At 39.9% G+C, this 22,646-nt stretch overlaps 1 protein-coding gene across 1 annotated transcript in view; it reads left to right on the top strand.

Moving 5' to 3' along the window:
- The window catches only part of LOC103811750 (protein sidekick-1), a gene marked incomplete at both ends in the record, with an annotated part of 206,731 nt that overhangs the window by 125,473 nt on the left and 58,612 nt on the right, over positions 1 to 22,646 (top strand). Inside the window, 4 exons of the mRNA XM_009084741.1 lie at positions 7,980 to 8,091; positions 9,062 to 9,252; positions 14,479 to 14,493; positions 17,754 to 17,825. Of these exons, the coding sequence (XP_009082989.1) occupies positions 7,980 to 8,091; positions 9,062 to 9,252; positions 14,479 to 14,493; positions 17,754 to 17,825 (390 nt within the window). The remainder of the gene's footprint in view (positions 1 to 7,979; positions 8,092 to 9,061; positions 9,253 to 14,478; positions 14,494 to 17,753; positions 17,826 to 22,646) is intronic.

Here is a 22,646-nt window from a genome sequence, read left to right as displayed (position 1 = left end):
TTCCCTAGGGCTAAAACTACCAGCACTTGCAGTCTGTGTGAAAGTCCTTACAAAGGGGGAAAAAAAGCTGTTAGAGACGTGACTGTTATTTGTTTAAACATTTGGAGACATTTATAGTGTGATGCTAGATTGTTTTGGGTTTTTTACCCTTCCTCCTAGTCTTTTGTTTGTGTGTTTTTCACTGAACACTTTCAGACTTGTCAGGCAAGAAAAGTTTTCCTTGTTTAGCTGAGTAAAATTAAGACTGTGAAGGAGTATGATTGTTTTCTATAAATACTTTAGGACATAAACATCACAGAGGGAGAAAGCAGCTCTTTAAGCTAAGGGACAGCTTTGGCAGAAGAACAAATGGAGTACGTTGGCCATGAATACATTTAAGCTGGAAATTAGGAGTGTTTTTAACAGGTTGAACAGAAAAGCTTTAGGAAACTTTGCAACCAAAAAGTGGTGTTAAAAAAAACTCAGTAATTTTACCACTGGCCCCAGTACATTCAGAAAAGGTATTGCATGATGGGATGTCACAGAGGTAAGGAACTATGCTGACCCAGGTGGTGCTTTCCTAGTCCTCTGCTCCAAACACTGTTAGCAGGAAGCTCCATACACATAAAATATCTTCTTGACAACATTTTGCATAATTAATAGATTTTTTTTGCCCATTTTCTTAGTATTATAGGCATGACAGAATGGTTTGGGTTGGAAGGGAGCTTAAACATCACCTAGTTCCAACTAGTTTCACCTAGATCCTACTAGACCAGGTTGCTCCAAGCCCCATCCAACCTGGCCTGGAGCTCTTCCAGGGATGGAGCAGCCACAGCTTCTCTGGGCAACCTGTGCCAGTGTCTCACCACCCTCACAGGGAAGAATTTCTTCCTAACATCTAATCCAACTCGGCCCTCTGGCAGTGTGAAGCCATTTCCCCTTGTCCTGTCACTCCAAGTCCTTGTCCAAAGTCCATCTCCAGCTCTTTTGGAGCTCCTATAGGCACTGGAAAGGGCTCTAAGGTCTCCCTGGAGCTTTCTCTTCTCCAGGCTGAACAGCCCCAGCTCTCCCAGCCTGTCTCCATAGCAGAGCTGCTCCAGCCCTTGGAGCACCTTTAGGGCCTCCTCTGGACTCACTCCAGCAGCTCCACATCCTTCTTGTGTTGGGGCCTCCAGAACTGGATGCAGCACTGCAGGTGGAGTCTCACAGGAGCAGGGCAGAGCGGGAGAATCACCTCCCTCGACCTGCTGCTCATGCTTCTTTTCTCCTTTAAAGCTCTGTTCCTGTCATGTTATATATCTGCTAAAATTAGGACTGGAAATATTTTCACTCTGATGTAATAATCCATCAAGCACCTAAAGTTGAGTGTATTGCAGAACTGGTCTGGCTAAATCACACAACTTTCGTAGGTTAGTTTCTGTGGGTAACTATTTTTCAAAGTTAAATGCATAAGAAGTATTGTGATAACATATACAGACTATCACACAAGCCTGGGGGGGTTGGATGGAGAAGGAAGGAGAGAGGTTCCCAGGCACTGCTTTACAACATGGGCAGTTCAGGCAAGATGAATTTGTACAAGGCTTCCTCAACAGGTGTCCATGAAATCTTTTGTAATTGCTTCGCTACCATATCCCTCCTCATATGCTGGATATGTAATTTGTGGTGTACTTGTTGTATATTGTTCTGAGGGTTATTACTTTGTTCACCTTTTTTATTTTTATTTTTTTTACATTTTACTTGGGAGTGGAAATGCATCATGTGTTTGTTCTGATGTGGACAAAGCTTAGTCACACTGACAAGAGTGTATTGAGTCAATAAATATAACTGACCTAGATCATTCACTTGTTTTGCTTGTATTGTATTTTGTAAACCTTTTTTCTTATCTGGTGTTTTATTCATATGTTGTGATGTCTGATGTCTGGCTCACAACGAGGGCCGTGTGTATAAGAATTCACTTGCTGTGATTAATTCTAACAACTAGGCTGTTTTCCCTGTAAATTTAATTCACAAAGTTTAAGTTTCTATGTTGTTGCTTATTTACCTTTTGAAGCCTACAGTCTAGTTTCTCAAAAGTTAAATAAATTATGTTAATACTTACATGTTTGAGGAGTCTTAAGGCATCATTGGGTACTGAAAAGTCATAATTCTTCATACACCAACTCTTTACCAATAGTTTGCTAATTATTTTATAAATATGTAACTTTGGCTCAAAAAAACTCCATCTGGGGTTTATATGTTCTTCATCAAACAACAAATGTGACCAAGAATCCTCACAGGAAAGTCTCTGTTATTTTTCTTTACATCTAGAAATCTGAGCAGGGAGCTGTGCAGTGCACAGCATGTGCACAGAGCATCATATTTCCCTGTTCCTGAAAATAAATAGTCCCTGCTAGAATCAAAGCAGAAAACTGCAACAGTAACTTGGATTATCATAATGCTCTTTTATTGTATCACCTGTTAAAAATCACTCTAATAAGCAGGGAACAAACAGGCATGTTTTGGGATAGTGGTTTCTGATTGAGAACACACTTTTTTGAATTATTTGCATAATTCTTCTCTCCCATGCCTGCAGGTGGTTGTCAGCATTTGCTTGTCTGTTGATCAGGCTCCAATTCCTGTTGTGCATCTTTTACTCCAGAGGGGAAGGGAAATTAATCTATTATTGATCAGGATCCAATTCCTGTTGTGTATCTTGTACTGGAAAGGGAAAGGGGCATTAATCCATTATGGGTTGATAATTCAAACCATCTGCAGGTTGTGCCTTGGAAAAGTGAATGTATTCCACAAGGTAGTTTGGATTTGTAAGGTCTTTTTTTTTCTCCCTCAAGCAATCTTGAGATAGTGTGTGATTGTCGTTTCGCCTCTTTTCCCATATTCTGTGTTACACAGGCAGAGATTGCACATCCTCCATGCCATAATGTTGAACTCTATGTAATATTTTTGCTGTTTGTATTGGGCTCTTATCTCCTATCCTGCTTTTTTTCTAATATAGGTATCCATAATTTGGTAACATGAAGCTTTTCATGTATCCTGCATAGTAATTGCAGAGGCATTTCTGCATACTATGTGAGCCTGAAAGTCTGTAGGAAGTTTATTGTGAAGGTTTTCTAATCTTTTTCTCCCAGGATAACATAAATGATCTCAAAGTTCTGTTTAAGCATTCCATTTCTCCATTAGCTTGAGGGTAGTGATCTCTTCTGTGAAGTGTTTTTCTCCCATAGACAAACTTCATAAGATGAAGGAGTAAATTAATTTGGGGATAATTGCAGTAGTAACTTGCACTATGGGTAGGGATGATGAGCATTCAACCTCCCATTCCAGGCTCTACCCCACACCAGGTAAACAAGGGTGGTCTGGATGATTATTTGGCCAATCCTCCCTCCTCCTGCTCCTGCTCACTTTGGTTGGATTACGCAACTTCAGAGGGTTGGGACCTATCAGCCTCAAAAGTAAAACTTACCTCTTTTCTCAAGCCTGAACTCAAACTATGACTTCTTTTCAAGTGATAAACACTTTCTCTCGCTTTCTATTAAGGCTGGTTTACCTCATAGCTCTCTCAGATGAATTTGAGCATCCACAGAAGGAATACACTTAATATTCTGCACTGCAAATACAGATAGAGATAAACTTTGAATGCCATAATGTAAAATCTGGGAAAGAACCTAATGTTTATACATTTCTGAAGGGAGAAAAAACCCTATTGTATCTTCAGTCATATGGTCTGAGTGAGATTTCAGTTCTGTTGGGAAATATAAACACCTAAGTGGTTTTGATAAAGTCTGTCATCTTTACAAACTCTAAATGGCAATATTTAAAATTCCCTGTACCTTACATAGCAATATATGTACAGAGATAAAAACCCTGTCTTTCTAGAGATGATAGGGCAATGTACATAATTACTGTATTTAAATAACAGATTAAAATGCTACAGCTCATCAGTATTGAAAATCAATGTTCTAGAGCACTTGGATGGGTTTCATTCTTGGTCAGACAGGGGGAGGGAAGGGGGAAGTTCAGTGTGCTCCAGGCTCAGCGATGTGCAGCCATACATAGCCACAGGTGATGAAAACAAACAGACCATGCAAGAGGTGTTCACACTTTCTTTTTCTCTCTTCCCTCAGTTTATCTCTGCTTTGTGTGGAATTGCAAGATTCATGAATTCCACAGTCTGGAGAGGAGTGTTGGTTTGGAGAGACAAAAGCCCTAGATCTTCTCTTCTACATTTTCTCTTAGTTTTTCTCTATTTTTGGCTTTAAAAAAAAAAAAAAAGTCTAATATGGAAAACATAATACTAATGCTGATTTACCTTAATATTTTGGTCTGTAAATGGCAGCAGTTCAGCAGCTGCTTCATGAGCAGCTGGGGATGGGATCCACTGAAGAACTGGAGGACAAACTCGCTCTGCTCCCAAGTCCAAGAGTTGGTGTTACCATAATCATTTCTCCAGGACAGGTTGGGGTTGGTTCTGAAGGCACTGCAGGTACTGAGCCCTTGTAGATCCTGGTCATAGTTAAGTCATTGAGTAATGAGAAAGTTTAGAAGCAATGAGAGTTCTGTGGCTAAAATCAAATGTAAAAGAAAGCAGTGTGAGCTTTTTTTTTTTTTTTTTTTTTTTTGAGTGTAGTCCTGTTGGATTAGGACTTTTGCCTGTGGCTGTACTTCTGTCCAGTCATCTATTAAGGACTAGAATCAGATTAAGAGCAAATCCCTTAAGTGTTCTTCAGTGCCACTCAGCCTTGTCTCTGCACCTTCCTCCCAGTTCCCCCCAAACTGAATAGATGTATCTAATAGCAAGGCATCCCCTCGCTACAGTTCTGGGGTCAATGATTTCTCCCTAATGTCATTCTGCTTTCTTAGGAAAGAGGAGAGGTTCAGAAAGCAGACAGAAAGTTAAAAAGAGCTTTTCTCTCCAGAAAGATAGAGTATGGCTTGGAATGGTGGTTCCCTATTAGCAAATTCATCTCATTGTAACTATTCCTGTGTGCATTTGTATTGCTCCCTCATTTCAGTGTCTTCAATAAATACTTTCTTCAGAGAAGCTGAAGTTCAATCATTAAATTAAAAGATACATTGGAAATTGAGGAGGTTTGAAATAGTGTGAAACATCTATAACCATGGGGTAAATGGGCAGTGATGAGTGCAGAGAAGCTGCTTGAGGGAGAGGAGGAGAAGGAAGAGGTGATGAAAAGCAGCAGAGACCTAGAAAATGGGGACAACAAAAAGTCTGATGAGTAAAAAAGGAACAGTGAAAAGGATAAAAAAAATCAATTGTTTTTGACAAAGGATTTTCAAAGAAAATGTTTGTTTACTAACAGTGACATTCTGCATTGGATTTTAGTGTAGCATCAGTCAAGTAAAATCATATCTTTGTAGTGCATTAGGAGGTAGGAGAAGGATGGAGTGGCTATATTGACAGGTAGGATGAGAAACTTGGAAAGTCTGGGTAGTTGTTTGTTATCTGATTGTTGCAATAGCTCTCTACCTTCCCAGCCTGATGAAAGGCTGATCTGCTGCGTCACATCATGGAAACAAAGCCCCAGTGTTCCTCCTTATCTCAGGATCCTGGCTGCTCTGACACTCCAACCTCTGGATTTCTTACAAAAGGATGGAGTTCTGAAAGGCTGGGACAGACACACAGATCCCATGTTACAGCCCTATTGAGATCTTTGCTCTCAGATAAAACTAAGCTCCTCCTTAGATATTTCAGTTAGCCACAAGACAAAGCTCCAAACTGTCCCCTGCAAAAGGAGCCCTGGGAATGTCCCTGTTGAGTTGGATTTGGCAGGATTGGGGCCAGAGTGAATTATGACAAGGGGTTTCCTAGTGCTGCAAGGGGAAATTTACACTCTCTAGGATATGAACGAGGAATTTGCATACTGTCTAGATCCTGGTTAGATAATACTTTGAATTCTGTATGTGCTTGATACATCTCCAGCTGACCTTTGTAGGTATATTCCTGGGAATCCAAGTTCTGACCATGTCTGTGAGTCCTCTGTGTCACATCAGTGTTAGTTCACTCACAATCTGTAGCAGCAGCTTCTAACAGATTTGTTTCAGGAGTGGTGCAAATTGTAAATAAACACATACTTCACTTAGATTCATGTTGCTCTTAGTAAGAAAGTCCAAGAAATTAAAAAAAAAAGCCAAAAAACCACATTTTCCTGGTTCCAGAGGGAGGAACATAGACGTTTATTTCCCTGCTTATCTGCTGACTGCACACAGAGCCTCTTGTGTGTGGTGACTCCTGAAGGTTACAGCAAAACTGGCTTGTCCTCTTCTGCTGCTTCTAGTGGGGCTGAGCCATTCTTCTGGGGAGCTGATAAGCCAAACAAGTGGTTTTCCTCTTTTCCAGATGGAGATAAGAAATTATTACTGCCAAATTAGCAACTTGTGTGTTGATCTTTTAACATTTGCTGTTGTAAACCTTCATCTTGGGCAGAAGTAGTGGTGAAAAGTGGTGCTGAGGTTATTTCTTCTCATCAGGAATAAGCTACTGATCTATCTGATTGATGCTTATTTTCTCTTTTTTTTTCTTTTTTTTTTTTTTCTTCAATTACTATCTGGAAAATGACTGCCTTGATAACCTATAAGACCACCATGGAAGTCTTAGAAAATAGATTTGCTACCTGATAGATTCATATTTCCAGGGATGTTGATCTAAAAAAATCTACTAACAGCTTGTTTTTTGAGATCCCATGTGAGTTGCATATAGATGCTGTGTCAGGTCGACAGAGCATATTTATGGGAAGAAATAAATACGTGCTTACACTTCCTTGAGTACTATTCTTGGATGCTTGAATTTATTCAGAAGTGTGGGTGGTATTCCTAAAATTTTTAAATTATGCTATACATTCTCATCTCCTGTACTACACTATCTGCTGTCAGTTAGAAAAATAGAAAAGGTAAAATATTGGGCATTCAGTAACTCACAAATCTGCTAACCTTGTGAACTTGCAAAGCCCCATTGCCAAAATCTTTGTCTATCCAGCAAGTGAAATCCAGTGTCAAATGGCTTTTGGCATACTGGGTATGATCAAGGAATCTTCTGTCCATTTGCTGTTCTTCAGGGAATTATCTTGGACATCAGGGTTCAAACCTTGCATTTCCCAGTCTCCTATTCTGCTTAATGGGCACAGACTAGCCTCGTTTGCAGAAAACCTTTGATGAACTGGCTTGCTTTTCCATCAGTTTAGTTTTATTTTTATTGCTTTCCCCTGTAATTTGCTTATTGGTTTCTGTATCTTTAGAAAATTCTATTACTCTGTTATTCAAGCTAAAAAATGGCTAATTTTTCTTTCCCAAATGAGTTGCTTGAAGCAAAGTACCTATGAATACATGGGTATTTTAATTCACTTACTAAATGTATACAGAGAAAATTTACAAGCTCCTTTTTACCATTTTTTAAGTGTCTGCTGACTGTTGCATAAGCTAAATTATTTACAGTATGAAGCCTCACAAAAGAGTAACAGATTTGGGTTATTTACTTTCCTGATAAGAAAAAGGGATTGAAGTTGCTGTGATATGCTGCTTTGTTAATTTTATATTTGTTCCCCAGTGTGTAAAATCTTTTTAAAGAACTAACATGAGTATTGGCAGAGCCTTTTGAAATGGTATGGAAGGGGTAAGATTAAACAAAACATGAAAAGGTCTTAAAAATATAAGTCAGCAAGTGTTTGATAAAAATAAAAATGCTCAACAATAGAAAACCTTTAGGATGCTGAATTTATTTGCTCTCTCTTTGAGAATGGCCCCTGTGCTCCATCTGGGAGTATTTCTTGGGAGTTTTGTGTTTGGAGTGATTCCAGAGTGGGTGTATGGAACAGTGTGCTTGTCCAGTGTCATGAACACTGTTGGAAATGGCCATGCTGGAGATCCTCATTAACGAGGGGATTACCATCCGTGGGGAGGGTGACGAGGAAAATTTGCAGCAGTGTCACTTGATGATGCCTGGAACGTGCCAGTCCTCACTGTCCTCACAAGGTGTGTCTCTGCCCGTGCAGGTGCCGCAGACCCATCTGCCCCCGCGGCCGCCGCGGTCGTCGTGCGCCCGCACAACACCAGTGTGGTGGCCGGGAGCAGCGAGGCCACCCTGGAGTGTGTGGCCAATGCCAGGTATGCTAATCCAGCCACGGGTTACCAGGAACTCATTGTGTTGCATGTCCTTTCCTGAGGATGTAGGACATGATTTTCATTTTTTTTATCAATTTAGAGATTGCAGCAGAGATTTAGAGGTTGCTCTTCAAAGCAACCGTATGAATAATCTTGTTTGTCCAACATTACTGAATTAAACATATTGATTTTCCTGGCCAAATGAGCACACAGGCCAGGGGTGCTTTCCCACCTGTTCCTTACACGGAAAGGAAAAGAAGTCCAGTTGTGTTCAATCAGCAGGTATTACCTTATGGAAAAAAATTATGGGAAGGGTTAATAATATTTCGGCCGTGTTTTCTATCAACAGGAAAGGTGATATTGTTGAACAGTCAATGTTTCCTAGTAAATAAATTAGTGGGGATCTCCTGTGAAGTAATTTATTTCAGGATCTCTCATTTTACAGTGATTATTGCTCGACTGTTCAGAATGCACTGTAATATAGAATTCACAGCATTCCTCCTACGTTTCCATCTAGTTGGCCTCGGATAGCTTTGAATTTCAGTGAAAGTGAACAGTCAAAGTCCTTGGATGATAAGACCAACTGATTCACTTTCCCCTCTGAGGGCAGAGATGTTCTTGATATGATTAATATTGTTTTGGTAATTGAGTTATAATGAAAGCACTTCCCATGCAGCTGACTCCCATAGCAGTATTTACTCCTTTTGCTTAGAGAAATCAAATTATTAGCACTTAAGTTCTATTGCTGTATCAATTAGCTGTACTTGCATAATACCACTTGAGTAGTCTGTAGTCTAGATGTGTAGAGGTTATATATGCATATACTTCTTAATAGGGAATATTGGGGAGAGAGGAAGACTTGGAGAAATTTTATGATATGTAATATTATATTCTGTATGTGTGTTTTTATATATGTGCACACAGAGAAGACTATTCTGTAATATATATGTTTTATTCTTGTATTTCTTGGCAGACCTCTTGAGAGACTAAGTGTGACCTGGAAGAGAAATGGAATAAAGATAACCAGTGGCATTAGCAGTTTTGGCAGACGACTCACTATCACCAACCCAACGTCTGCTGATGTGGGGATGTACCTGTGTGAAGCAAAGCTGAGGGAGAGCACAGAGGAACCAGCCAGAGCGAAAGCTTTCCTGTCTATACTGGGTAATTCTCAAAGCAATGTGGTTTTTTTAGTAGAATGGGCTCTGGGCTGAGGTATAATAGGAAATACAATTGATATCTTAATATTTCATTGCCCTTACATTTGAACCTTTCTTCAGAGAACAGAACAAAGGAGGTGAAGGAGGGTTATCTTCCAAATTAATTCAGCTGTTCTTCCCCATTAATAGAAATTCATCAAATAGATTTTTTTATAAAACACTGATATGATTCTGAATCCCCTGTGAAACTATACATTTAATCAGAATTTTGGGAAATACAGTAGTAAAAATCCTTACTGAGCAGCTTCCATCTCACGGATTTTAGATGCATTAAATCCTGATTAGCTCCCAGCTTGCTTACACTTAGTTTTCATGTGTCAGGTGCCTGTATTTCTGAAAGAAGCCTTTTAGGAGCACTTCTGTGCCTTATGTGTTGTGTTTTGCAAGTGCCAGTCAGGGGCCAAGGATGTTCTCTGCACACACAGGCAGAGAGCACTGCTGAGGCAACAGGAGGGGGAAGGAAATACCATTACAGCGTTGCCATGTGCTGGACCTTCAACTCCAAGGGAAATTTTGGACTGGACATTGCTGCCCCTTCCCTGCCTATGTCCACCATCACCTCTGTGCCCGTGTTGCTGTAGCCAGGAGGTTGGCATTTGGAAATGGTAGTTGGCAGCAGGTTATATCCTGATATAATACTGCAAATTAGCAGATTGCACACAGTGTGGAGTTTTTTAGGACTTTTCAACTAAAAGAGGTGTTTTAGACTAGGGGCATTGAGATGTTTTAAGCCCCAGCTGATTGTGTAAAGTCAAACTTTGATGTAGTAGTGCCAGTAATAACTGTGTGAGTGTCCTGGGGAGATTATTGCTCTGGCAGTGACACAAGGCTCAGCATTGAGCCGGATCCCTGCGCATGCACTTGGGTAGCACTGCAGAGGGGATTCAGCCCAGGATTCTCTACACTCTTTAAGCCTCCTGAAAATACAGTTTAAAAGACTGATGGATAGTCTGTATTCTCCTAAAGCAATTTGTAGCACTTCTTGCTAAATAAGAAAACAGCTCTTCTCTCTGCAAAGCTCCGTTCCGGATTCTTTTGTAGCACTGTCTGTTGTATTTATTACCTACTGGATGAAGTTTGGTTCCAATGTTTTTCTTTGTATTCTGTTTCTTAGAATTATTAGCTTCCCTTTAAGGAGCAGAGATGGATTTCACTTATTTATGGTTTTTGTTTAAGCTCTTCCTTATTCATGAGATTTTCTTGCACCTAGTTTACCTTTGCTGCTGTGGTGTCAGATCCAGCCCAATGCAGTACTTAGAGCAGTCTCTTGGTTAACATAAAGGATTCTTAAATACAGTTACAGTAAAACTGAGGAACAATCATTGGGGAATCATATGAAACTAGCAGTGCTTTAGTAGCTTACCTGCTCTCTTATTTTTAAATGTTTTATTTATTTCTTATCCAGTTTTAGGGGACTGTCAGGGAATGAAGTTATGAAAAGGTCTGTAGATAAGAACAAGCAGATGAAAGAGAGCAGAAACAAATTGGTTACCAATTACTTTTATTTCCTTCTGATGGAACACGACACTTCAGATGCAGGTGTTTACTCAATGTGTCAGCAAAGCCTGATAGATTTCTTTATTTATGAGTTTCTTGAGCTGCAGGATGGATCTCTAATTCTAAACAGGGAACCAAATCAAAGGATTAGTAGCTAATGCATAACTTATATTCAGCTTCAGAATTCTTAGATGGATCTGGCCATCACTTAATTAGTCAAGGGACAGGTTCTAGAGGAAAGTGCAGACAAGATTCAAACCTAAGGATTTCTGCAGTATCTCTCTCATAGTCCATTGGGGTAGTACTTAGAGAGAATCAAGTCTGCTTGTCCATTTGCATGCATAAAATATTTGTCGTGTGTACGTGTAGATAGTGAGCTGATAATGAGCTGTACTTCTTGGCAGAATAGCACAATGTGGACTTAATGAGGGGTCTTGACTAACAGAGAAAGGAAATTGTGTTAAAAGAAGTGGTTTGTTTTCAAAATGGGAGAAATGAAATGCAGACCCTCAATAGTATGGCAATGAGAGCTTCTGTGGATCAATAGAGAAAATATTTTGCTATTAACAGGTAGAATAGGGGCAGCCATAAAAAGATGCATCAAAGATATCATAAACACTGAGTTAATCAAAGCTTTTTTACAAGTACATCAGTCCTTGACTTTCCCAGCTAAGGGAAGTCACACAATTTGCGTGTGGCACAGATGGTGAGAAGAGCTTTATTAGAAGGCAGTGGAACTTGGTACAAAGACATCTACTCAGTTCAAATTATTGTTTGTGACCTTCAGTATTATCTCTGAAGTTCTTCTGGATATTTCTGAGAGTACATCTCAGTATGTAAATTAGAATCACAATAACATTCGAAAAATCTGAATCTCCAACGTATTAGAGTAGTACTGAATAAGCAAGAAGAAAATCCTCTAGTCTTGTGCTGCTGCAATTTTCTTCTGAATGTGGCAAAGAGCTTTCTGACATCTTCATATTGTTCCAGAAAAGATAAACTGAGGTGGTTCCAAACCTTGGTTTTATTAGCTGCAGTTGTTATAAATTTTTAAAGGTATCATGTTCCTTGGTTGGCAGAGTAACAGTTTGGGGAAGATTTGTTGCAGATTAGATCAGAGCACATTTGTTTTATCACTAACAGTTTGAAGATTAAGTAATTTAAGGAGTCTTCTCATGAACAAACCAATTTGAAAACTGAGCTAATCTTAAATTCTCTTGCTCCACTTCTGCAAGTTTTGTTAGTGACAAATTGCAATAGAACAATCACTTGAGGAATGACTATGGGAAATTATGAATTTTAGGAGCTTAAGAAAATGAGGAACAAAACTCTTCCACTACATGAAATCCAAACTGCTCCTTAAATTAGACACAGTCAGAAAGTAAAATCTGAATAAAACGGGGAGAAGAACAATAAGAAGGAATGGCTTGGCATGATGAGGGTTGTACAGGACTGAGGGTTGAAGCTTTGTTGGCCAGTCCAATGGAATAGGATGGAGTAAAGCAGAGACAGAGGACAGGGCTGCCCTTTTTGGAGCAGTTTTGTGCCAATCTCTGGAAACAACAGCTCTATCTTAGACACTTTGAAACACTACAGATACAGTCTTGAAAGCAGTGGAAAGAATTTTTACATGATGGTTGTGTTCACTTAAGAGAAGATCCTGATGACTGTGTTCATGTACTGTGTAAAAAGATAAGTTTTCAGGAAAACTATAATAGGAAATGTCTTTGGACTTGCCTTATCACAGTTTGGGCTCAAAGGAGAGAAATATTGACAGGTTTTGATTTGTCAAGCCTCAGAGGTTCTTGAGATGGACACAGACATGCTGCCTTGGGCCCAAATGCACACAGGACCTATCCCACAGGGAAGCAATGGGACTTCTGGGAAGCCCATTCTGCCTCTGACATTCCTGAGACATTCATCTTTCAGTCCTGCAAACAGGACATGTGTTCCCTGTGCTGGTCTAAGGTTTCAGAACACACAGACTGCAGCTCACAGTAGGGGTAGTAGCAAGAAACTAGATGGATCTTTTCATCTCTCTCTGTTTTAACCTGATATTCATGCAAAGAAAAATCCTGCTTCAAGGAACCTGCTCTACCTGCATCAACAATGTGGCTTCTCTCCCAGCATGGCCAGTCTGATCTACTGTCTGGAGTTACAGACTTTGTACCTACAAGGGGCTGTTGAGTTTCCAGTTCCTCTTTCTTTAGAAGATATTCACCAAATAAATTAGTTTATGGTAATGCTGGAGAAAGACTTCTGTGTTGAAGGCTCAATTTTCCTTTTAAATATGCAGCCCTGAATTTCTGAGTGATGCAGGAATTTCAGCTTTGGAGGAGCCCCTGGGGCTTTCTCTGTTCTTTCTGACTTTCATGTGTGTATCTAGGATTAGGTCACACATCTCCAATGCAGCTTGAAGGGTATGTAATGGATGCTGACTGCTATCTTTTGAATGTTAAAATCAGTGACCATGTAAGTCTGTACAGGGGAAGTTAGAACAGTATCAAATTTTGCAGCCTCCCAAGGGCTTTGCCCAGAGGCATCTTTCCAGCAATGTCTGGAGTGCAGAAAAAAAAACCCCCAAACCCTCAACAGCTATTAAAACCATACATTTATATTCAAATATTCTTTTCCCCCTTTGCTTGTGCTTGACCTTTTAGTGAAGATCAGTCAAACACCAATACAATATCTGAACAATACAATATCTGTTTCTTTCAGCCTAATATGAGCTGTGACCCCTCTCATTGCCAGCACACCACAGTGCTGGCAGGGTGAGCTTGGAGTAATGGGTCCTTTCCTAGTGTAACTATTGTGATTCTATAATTTCCAAAAAATTTAAATGTTTGACCTGATACCAACAGATTACTGTCATTCCTAGAAATTACTGTGTCTGGGGACTTGTGTCTGGCATGTTATATAGTTTGGAAGTCATTGTAATTTTGCCACACATATTAAATTTCAACACATGATTATTGCCTACAACAATAAATGTTCAAATTCACACTGTGTGATTCAAACCAAGCCTTATAAATATGCAATCGAGTCATATATACAGACAGCCAGAATGCCCCTTCAGAATGCCATCTGACCCCTATAAATATTGCTGCATTTTTATGGCCTTTTTCTGACAGTTATTCACCAGGTGCTGTATAACCCAAATTCAGATACCTTGACTTTTTCCCTAGTAGTTAATGCTGGGCATTCAGGCCCTCAGGCACACACCTGATGTGCAGATGAGACATCTGGCACCTCTGAAAAGTGAGGAGATGAGATTTCAATTGTCCAGCACCTCTAACTAGAGCTGCTTCTTCCACGGCCTTGAGTTCTGTTGAGGACATAGACCCTTATTGCAAAGGACCTTTAGACCATCCATGCTGCTGGTAAAAGACATGGAATGTGGGAAAACAGCACAATTGCATGGGAAACTCAAACTTTACTTTGAGGGTGACAGAGCACTGCAAGAGGCTTCCCAGAGAGGCTGGGAATGATGTATAACATCTCCATTCTCTGGAAATGTTAAAAACACACCTGGACACCATCCCATGCAGGCTGCTCTAAATAAACCAGCCTTAGCAGGGGGATTGGCCTAAGTGATCACCACTGGTCACTTCCACTCCCAACAATTCGTTGGTTCTGTGTGAAATTGCTGTTTCATTTCCCTCAAAGCCCTAAGAATATCCCTACACCAATACTGCTGCGATTCTGTCATTCCTTACATCACCAAGGTTAATTTTCCACTTATGTTAGACTTGGGATGCCACAGCCTCTTGTCCACATGGTATTTTGGATCCTCCAGAATTCCCTTATGAATTAGCCTCATCTTCTCACCCAGGCTTGTCTCTGTCTCTAGGCAGTAGAAGCAGTAAATTGTAGAGTTGCTTCTGGAAGTTTTTCTGTATCAGTGCATGTATTGAAAGAATAAGGTCTGACTGCTCCATGGGTGGTTGTTGTCTCTATGTCAGTTGTAGTATTTGGCAATGCTTCTAGCTGCTGCAATGCTTTTAGAATGGAGTTCAGCAAGCTTTGGTCCAAGGGAAAAGGTGGGTACAGGCTTGAAGGCTGGAAATTATACCTGTTGGCACCAAAAGTCCTCTGGGAGCTGTCTGTGGCCTTTAGATTGCATCTTTCTGCTGCTCCTGCTCTTTTTCTGTCTTGTCTCCTTCTGTTTCTCCCTGCTCTTTCAAAAACAGCTGATGTGAATCTTCCTTTTACAACATCACATCCTGTTTGCTAAGTGACAGTTGTCACTGACTTCAAGTTCCTTGTCACGTAATTCATTGCTTGATACCTGCTCACCTAAGCATCTCTTAAAGTAAGAAGTTTCTTTGAGGGTGACATAACAGCCTGTATGGGATTCAAAGAAAAGAGCACAGGTTGCAGGTGAGGATTCTGGGAGGGACACTGGGAAAGACAACTGTATAAATATGCCAACTACAAGTGCAGAAACTGTGTGCAGTAGCAGCACATAAACAGAGGTCATGGAACCACAAGCATCTTTGAGGTCACATTAAGTGCTTTGCAGCTGGACTGCAGGCCCATGGTGAAGATAAATCTGCAAATTTATCACTAGTGTGTGTATATGTTGCTGATCTAGGAGAAAGTTTGAGAGCTGGTGGCTGAAGGTTGCCAAGTTTAGAAATTGGCCTGTTAAGGTCAGAGTCCTTTATAAAAGAAAGGGTGGAAGATCTGCAGTCAGGAGCTCCCTAAACAGAGGAGCATACACTTGAGCCTCTCTGACTGAAGAGACATCAATATTAGAGCCCAAAGTTAGAAGGGAATGTCTGGATTTGGAGAGGTGTGTGTCTGGATGGTCTCTTGACCCAGTGCTGCTTTGGCCACTGCTTCCCTTTGCCTCAACTCACAATCACGTTAAGTTGCCATTTTATTTTGGGATGGACATATGGACACTTACCTGTATGGCCACAGACAGACACATAGATAAGGAACTCAAAAAACCCATATCCTAAAAAGTGGAGCACAGTGAAACCATCAGCCGAGGCTTGGAGGGAAACAGTGTGCTCAGAGTGAAAACATAGATGAATTGCAGAGGACTCAGCAACTTAGTTGATCAAACATGTCAAACTCTGTGCCATCAGTGAGTTTCAATTAAATGCTCAGCTTTTCAATTTGTTGTTTAGATTAACGCATGAGATCATATGCAATAAATCACAGCTTATTATGCATGTTTATTAATAGCTTTATATTTAGGCAGTGAGGATCAATAATGTTAACACATGTATATTATTAGAATATAATAAATCAGCTGGCTTGTTTTTATTGGTTTTGCTGGGTAAACAAGTATTCCAGGCTATTTTGCAACCTCCCCTCCTCCTCTGCACAGCATGTTGAAGACTAATATTGATTGACTTTGTTTGGAATGAATACAGAATTGTAATATCCATTGGTGCTCAAATGAGACCCCAGTTCTGTACACTCAAGCAAGTATTTTATTGTAGTTACCGGGAAGAAGTGCTGGGAGAGGGGAGTTTGTATTCTGATCCAGTGCCTACTGATGTGTACCTGCTGGCATGGCATGTCATCCCTGGGAAATGATAGCCACACTTGCTGTACTGCAGGTGGTAGCAGGAGAAATAAGATTTTGCAGGACAAAATCGTGATTTTGATTTTATTTACTAAATACTGATGTCCTGTCAATAATACAACCACAAGTCCATTTTTCAGTCATGTCTGGGGAAGAGATTTGAGAGAAGGTCAGCTCAGATGACCTTGAATGTTGTAGCTTGCTACAGTTTTTTTCAAACATGCTTGATTTCCTTCAAATGAAACTACAAATAACTTGTTTTCACAAGCTTCTTACATTGCCTTTTCTTTATTTTCTCAAACTTACCAGTGAGTTTGTTTATGCTACAACAGAACTGTATTTAGAATCAAATAATATCCTTCCAAAAACAGTATTCAGATGATAATTACATTGAACAGGCTATGACAGTTTTTAGTTACCATGCTAATTACTGCAACCTTAGTGCCTGTGGGACTTTGACACGATGCTCTCCAATTTTATGCTGCACAGAAGAAAAAGTTACATGCCAGCATACTCTACAATTTCTGCAATCTTGTCTTTGTTTAATTAAACATCTCATATCTTTTCCTTAGTCCTAATGATAAAGTGGGGATTTTTATGATTATTACTAGGCCTTCAATTAAAGCATTAAATCTGTTTGCTTTTAGGAAATAAAACAGATGAGGAGATTTTTTTTTTAATTATGCTGCTCTTGTCCTCTGATGTCAACTCTCTGACATGCTATGGCACTTTATTTGACATGCTTCATGTCTTTGTGAGGTGGAATTTAGTTTCGATACTGGAGCAAACTATCCTATAAAATGTGATGTTGTAAATATAAACCTTTATAAACCACTTGGGAGAGCCTTTCTGAGCAAGGCATTAACATGTTCCATGATTCAGTCCTATAAAATGAAAAGTAGCCCCTGCTCTGAGTAGTAATTTGCAGTGCAAACCCCTAAATTTTCCCTTACATTGACTCGACTCTTTGGAATTCATACTCAGCATAGCAGAAATTGTCAGCTTTCTTTATGATGCTTTTACTACCAAAAAAAACCCCCTCCAAATAGATACAAACTTGGACAAACTAGTCTGTTTGCAACACACTATATCAAATGCAACACCTGTGGAGAAGATTATATGATGAATACCTTTAAATCAACACCTGTTTTTCATTTTGCTGTGGCTTTGCTTGTTGACTCTTGTTTGCTTTCCCCGTTCTACTTTCTTTATGATGCTTTTACTACCAAAAAAAACCCCCTCCAAATAGATACAAACTTGGACAAACTAGTCTGTTTGCAACACACTATATCAAATGCAACACCTGTGGAGAAGATTATATGATGAATACCTTTAAATCAACACCTGTTTTTCATTTTGCTGTGGCTTTGCTTGTTGACTCTTGTTTGCTTTCCCCGTTCTAAAACCATATTCTGAACCTGAGAGTGTGATTTTGGCTGAAGTGGAGAAAGACGTGGACATCCTGTGCCAGGCGATGGGTGAGTCTGCAGAATTGTTCCAACTTGGATCACTGACGTCTGCATGTCCAGTACTGATGAAATCATCTTATATAAACCATCTGATGCAAATGTTTCGTGTTTAGAGGTCTCTGTGTTATTGCTAACCATCACAGGTTCAAGGGAGAGGGGAGGTCTTTGCCCTTGGAAAATTGGGCAGCCCTTGTTAATGAATTTAGACATGAGTAATGCTAGCACCTTGATAATGCTCTGTTGGGCAGCTCAAGTGCTGCTGCTGTGGCTCTGGGAGTCTGCCTTTGCTTCATAGTTGTCACTGTAGAAGAGACATTAGTGTCTTGAGCTGGAAAATGAGCTGAGGGGAAAGTGTGGTCATGGAACCCATGATTTGCAATGCAAACAGCATTTTCCAGCTATTCAAATGTCCTTTTTTTCTAAGTCTTAGGGAACTTTTGTGCTGGATAGAAATGTCAGTAACTCTGACGTCTGAGTGTAGTTATGAAATCTGCAGGAGGACTCTTACAGGGAGTTTTTAATTGGCAAGAGTTTTAATAATAGAAAAGGCTTCAAATGTCTAGAATTCCACCTAAACCAAAATGGTTTTTCAGATTTAGTTCCAGAGAAACACAAACACTACCTGTTTTAGCACTCTAGGACACTGTAGTCGTGTGATTAGAGCAGGTTTGCCCAAGTCACCAAATTTCTACCTGACTTTGGCAAGTGAGTGAATGTTTTGTTATCTCACTTTCCCCGATGCAGAGTTTAAGAAGAAATACACATAAACATGCCATGAGATCTGTAGTGAAAAACATCACATCCTTGACTCAAAAAGCACCCAGACCTAACTAACAGCTGGCTTGGCTGGGGTCTTTCTCCAGATCAAAGCTAATAAAGATATTCTTTACTGTGTGATTATATTGTTGCCATTATGATTCAAGCAATTTTTGTGTGTTTCATGTAGGAAAAAGTCAGCACTGCTTTTCTAGAAGGAAGCTTTGCAAATAGTATGATAAGCAAACGTGTGCAAGGGCTCTCTGGCTGATCTGGAATTTCAGAAGCCTTTGATGAGGTCTCTTACCAAAAGCTCTTAAAGAAATGAAGCTCTAAGATTATAAGAGACAATGTCTTGTTGTTAATTAATAGCATTTTAAACAAAACACACCAGGAGCTGCTGTCAGTGGAGTTCCCCAGGAATCTCTGCTGGAACCTGTGCTGCTCAATGTACTCATAAATGAGCTGGAAAAGAGGGTGAAGAGTATTTGCTGATTATATGAAATTATTCAACATAGTCAACATTAAAACTGACCACAAAGGAGTTGTGGAAGGTCCTAGTGATTTGAACTGACTGGTCAATAAACTGGCAGATGAAATTATTGACAGAGATGAAATTTCCTATTACTATGCAGGAAAGGTTTGTCTTCTGAAAACATCAGTGCTGAGCTGTGGTTCAAAATGTTAGGTACTGCGAAGAAAGGACTAGAGAAAAAATAAGTGCACTGTATGTGTCCATGGGGAGCACCCCTATCTGAAACCCTCCACACAGTTCTGATCATTACTGGAGAGAGGGATGGAGAAAAACTGGCAAAGATGTTCTAAAGTAAGGATGGTATAATTAAAGGTCTACCATGGGTTTTGAATAATGAAAAGTTAAATTGACTGGACACGTTGTGAAGGAGATGACTGAAGGGCAGGTGAGGAGGAGAGGATGATTCTGTACTGCTCAGTGCAGGAAGTAGAGGAGACACCAGCTAAATTTTCGTGTGGGGGATGTATGATGGAGGAAAGAGAACTTTTTCCGAAAATATAAACTGTGGAGGTCATTGGTCCAGGCAGGAGGTAGGATGAGAAATAAAAACTATTTAGGAAAAACAAACAATATTTATGGAGGAAAAATCCAGTAAGGGCTGTTAAACACAGCTGTGTGTCTGCAGCTCTGGCTCAGGAAATGGCTGAAGCACAGATTGCTGGAGCTGAGGAGGTGGGAAAAGCATTTTGTCCTTGGGCTGCTCTGGCATTTGGTGCCTGAGCATCCAAGACAAGTCAATTTCAGAGGAAGGAATTGTGACAATACAGACATTTATTCTGGCCCTGAGCCACCAACTTACTGTTTCAGCATGTGTTATGACAAATATATTGGCTTTTTTTTTTTAATTGGAGAAGATTTTTCAAATAGCATAATTAAAACTAAGTGTTGTGTCATTAGAGAAATTGAGGTTAAAAAACATTCTGAGATTTATTTATTTTTTAATGTTTCGTTACTGCACAACTCTGATGAATCTCTGGACTCTGTCTGACTGTCACTGAAAAGACTTTTTTGCTATCTCAAATGTTTTTCATGTATTAAAAATAGAAATCCTGACCTAAAACCTGGAGGAATCAGGGAGATATGAGGTTGACTTCAACTCTTCCTTCTACCCTAACTCTTGTTTTGGGCAGTTTAGCTCCCAAGGGCATTAACAGGGCACTCATAACCATTCTCAGCAGATGAAGTTTACTGAAGACATGGGAACTCTTACTAGCCAAAATTATTTATTTCTGGTGCACTCTTGTAGTGCACATCTGACTTGTTGTGGTGTGGGAGCATGGAAACCTGTCTTCACGTGGATTATTTTGGTGACTATCTCTAGCACAGACTTACAAGGGGCAGGTACTAGAATTAAACATAGAGGAGTTTTGATCCATTATTACACAAATCTGGCAATTGTCAGTGCTCAAAAAGAGGGTGAATGAAGGTTGCAGTCTCCCTGCTCCCAGCTGGGAGCTGGAATAAAGCACTGGGGGAACTGCAGAGCTGCCCTATAGCTTTGCTACCAACGGGAAGACAGATTGTATTTCTCCCAGCCCCATCAGGTTCTGTGCACAAAGCCCATTTGCCAAGTCTTCCTGCACTATGAATGTGTGAGAGACAGATTAATTTCACAGTATAAGCAGAGATTAACTGTAAATAAAATTGCAACTTGCACCAAGTAGCTTTCTACTCGGCTGTAATGGAGTTTCAGTGTATCGGGCCGCGCAGTAACCAGGCTCTGCTGTTTATCTTCCCGCAGTCGCCGATGCTGCCTGCATGTTCAATGGGTTTCCTCTAAATGCTTTTTCTTATTTGCTTATAGAAAGTTTAGAGCTGCAGGCAGTGGTGGTGGTGTCTGGGGAGTGCAGTTAATTGGACTTTAGTTCTACCTGTTTAGAAAAGTAGATGGAAAGATGCTTTTGGGATTCCCCAGTAGCCTACTGGGATCTAGGGAAGGCTATGAAAAATAAATAAGAAAATTGACACAGTGAATATTTTGAGTCTTTCATCCAGGTTCTTAAGCTAAATTTGGCAAAGAGTCAAGCAGCTGTTTTACAGATGGGGGAAACTGAGCCTTGGGTTGCAGAAGTTATTTGCCCAAGGTTACAGAGAAAGTGGCAAAGCCAGAACCAGTGTTTGTTTCCTGCCTTCCCTTCTCCCCCATGACGCTAGATTAATTTGTCTGGGAAAAATGAACAGTCTGCATACAACTGAGAAATAAGGTCATTTTGCTTATTATTGCTGGTCTTTTAGGCTACTCTCTTATGCCTCAAACAGTGAGGTAGGGCTGATACTGCTTAGAAAGGTATAGTGTGAAAGGTCTTTAAAGTGTTTTCTTCTCTTCATAATTTTTTCAACAGAAGTTCTTTAGGGAAGAAAAGAAGCAAAATTCCTTTGGGGCTGTGGGGAGAGGAGAGGTTGTGGGGTGGGAGAAGGAGAGAAGAAAAGAAGCTGATTTGAACCATTTTTACAGCCAAACAGGTAGCAAAATTATAAAAGAACATGTGTACAACTTGGAAGACAAATCTCTCTGGGAAGATCACTAAAGCCCAAATGAATGCTGCTGACAGGCATCAGAGTGCTTAGATAAGATCCTATTATTCAGACTCATAACTTTGAGTAGAGGAAGATATCCGTAACTGAAATGTAGAGAAATAGAGATGGTAATATTCAGTTTGTCAGCTGAGTTGGTGATAGGAAGGTGTATCTCTCAGTGATTATAGGATTAGAAGGTTTGCCAATACTGTTAGTAGAATGGGATTTATGGAATGACACCAGTGTTAAAGGTTTGAGTGTACTGAATGCAGGATTTCATTATTTCCTCAGTGCCTATCAAGTCTAATGTGTGAGAAAATGGAGTTGCTATTATTTAAACTTGAAATAATTTCCAGGCTTCTCAGCATCAGGAGAACTATTTCATTTTGCATCATCTGTTTCTTCATTACTCAGTGATAATTTGTATTTGCCCAGGAGGATTTTCAAGAGATGAATAACACTCTCACCGAGAATTCTGAACGCTGGAATTTACGTTAATTCTCTATATGGGCTGTTGTGTGAAATTTAAATTATGCCTATTGTAAGCTACTACACCACGTCTATTTTCTATCAGACAATGCACTCTACATAGTGAGTTTCTTCCTGAGATGATTACCTGCAAGATTATGAGTACATTTTATTTTATCAGCAGAACAAAAGCATCAGTGGTGATTGTAGCAAATGATACATGTTTATAAAAGTAACAGCAGCAATTGGATGTTGTTTTTCAATCGTGCCTTGCATTGTTTGTACATTCTTCCCAGGAGTTAATACAGCTTTTGTCTGTAGAAAGAGAATAGTACATTGAGAGAAGATATGAATGGAAGTATAATACAGCAGTATTTAACTTTGGGAGTTTTAAAATTATAATGATGATTATATAGATCTTCCCATAGCACTTTTGCTCTCAGAACATCAAGCGACTGCCAGCATTGCAGTGAAATTCATCGTCTGCAGATGCTCAGTTCATCAGTGACATCCCATCCTCCACGCTTCGGTGGGCCCTGCTTTTCTCCAGTTGG

The sequence above is a fragment of the Acanthisitta chloris genome, unplaced genomic scaffold, assembly GCF_000695815.1.
Source record: "Acanthisitta chloris isolate BGI_N310 unplaced genomic scaffold, ASM69581v1 scaffold3721, whole genome shotgun sequence".
NCBI classification, from domain to species: Eukaryota; Metazoa; Chordata; class Aves; order Passeriformes; family Acanthisittidae; genus Acanthisitta; species Acanthisitta chloris.
Note: the sequence above shows the minus strand (reverse complement) of the source record. Positions and strands in the feature narration are given on the sequence as shown.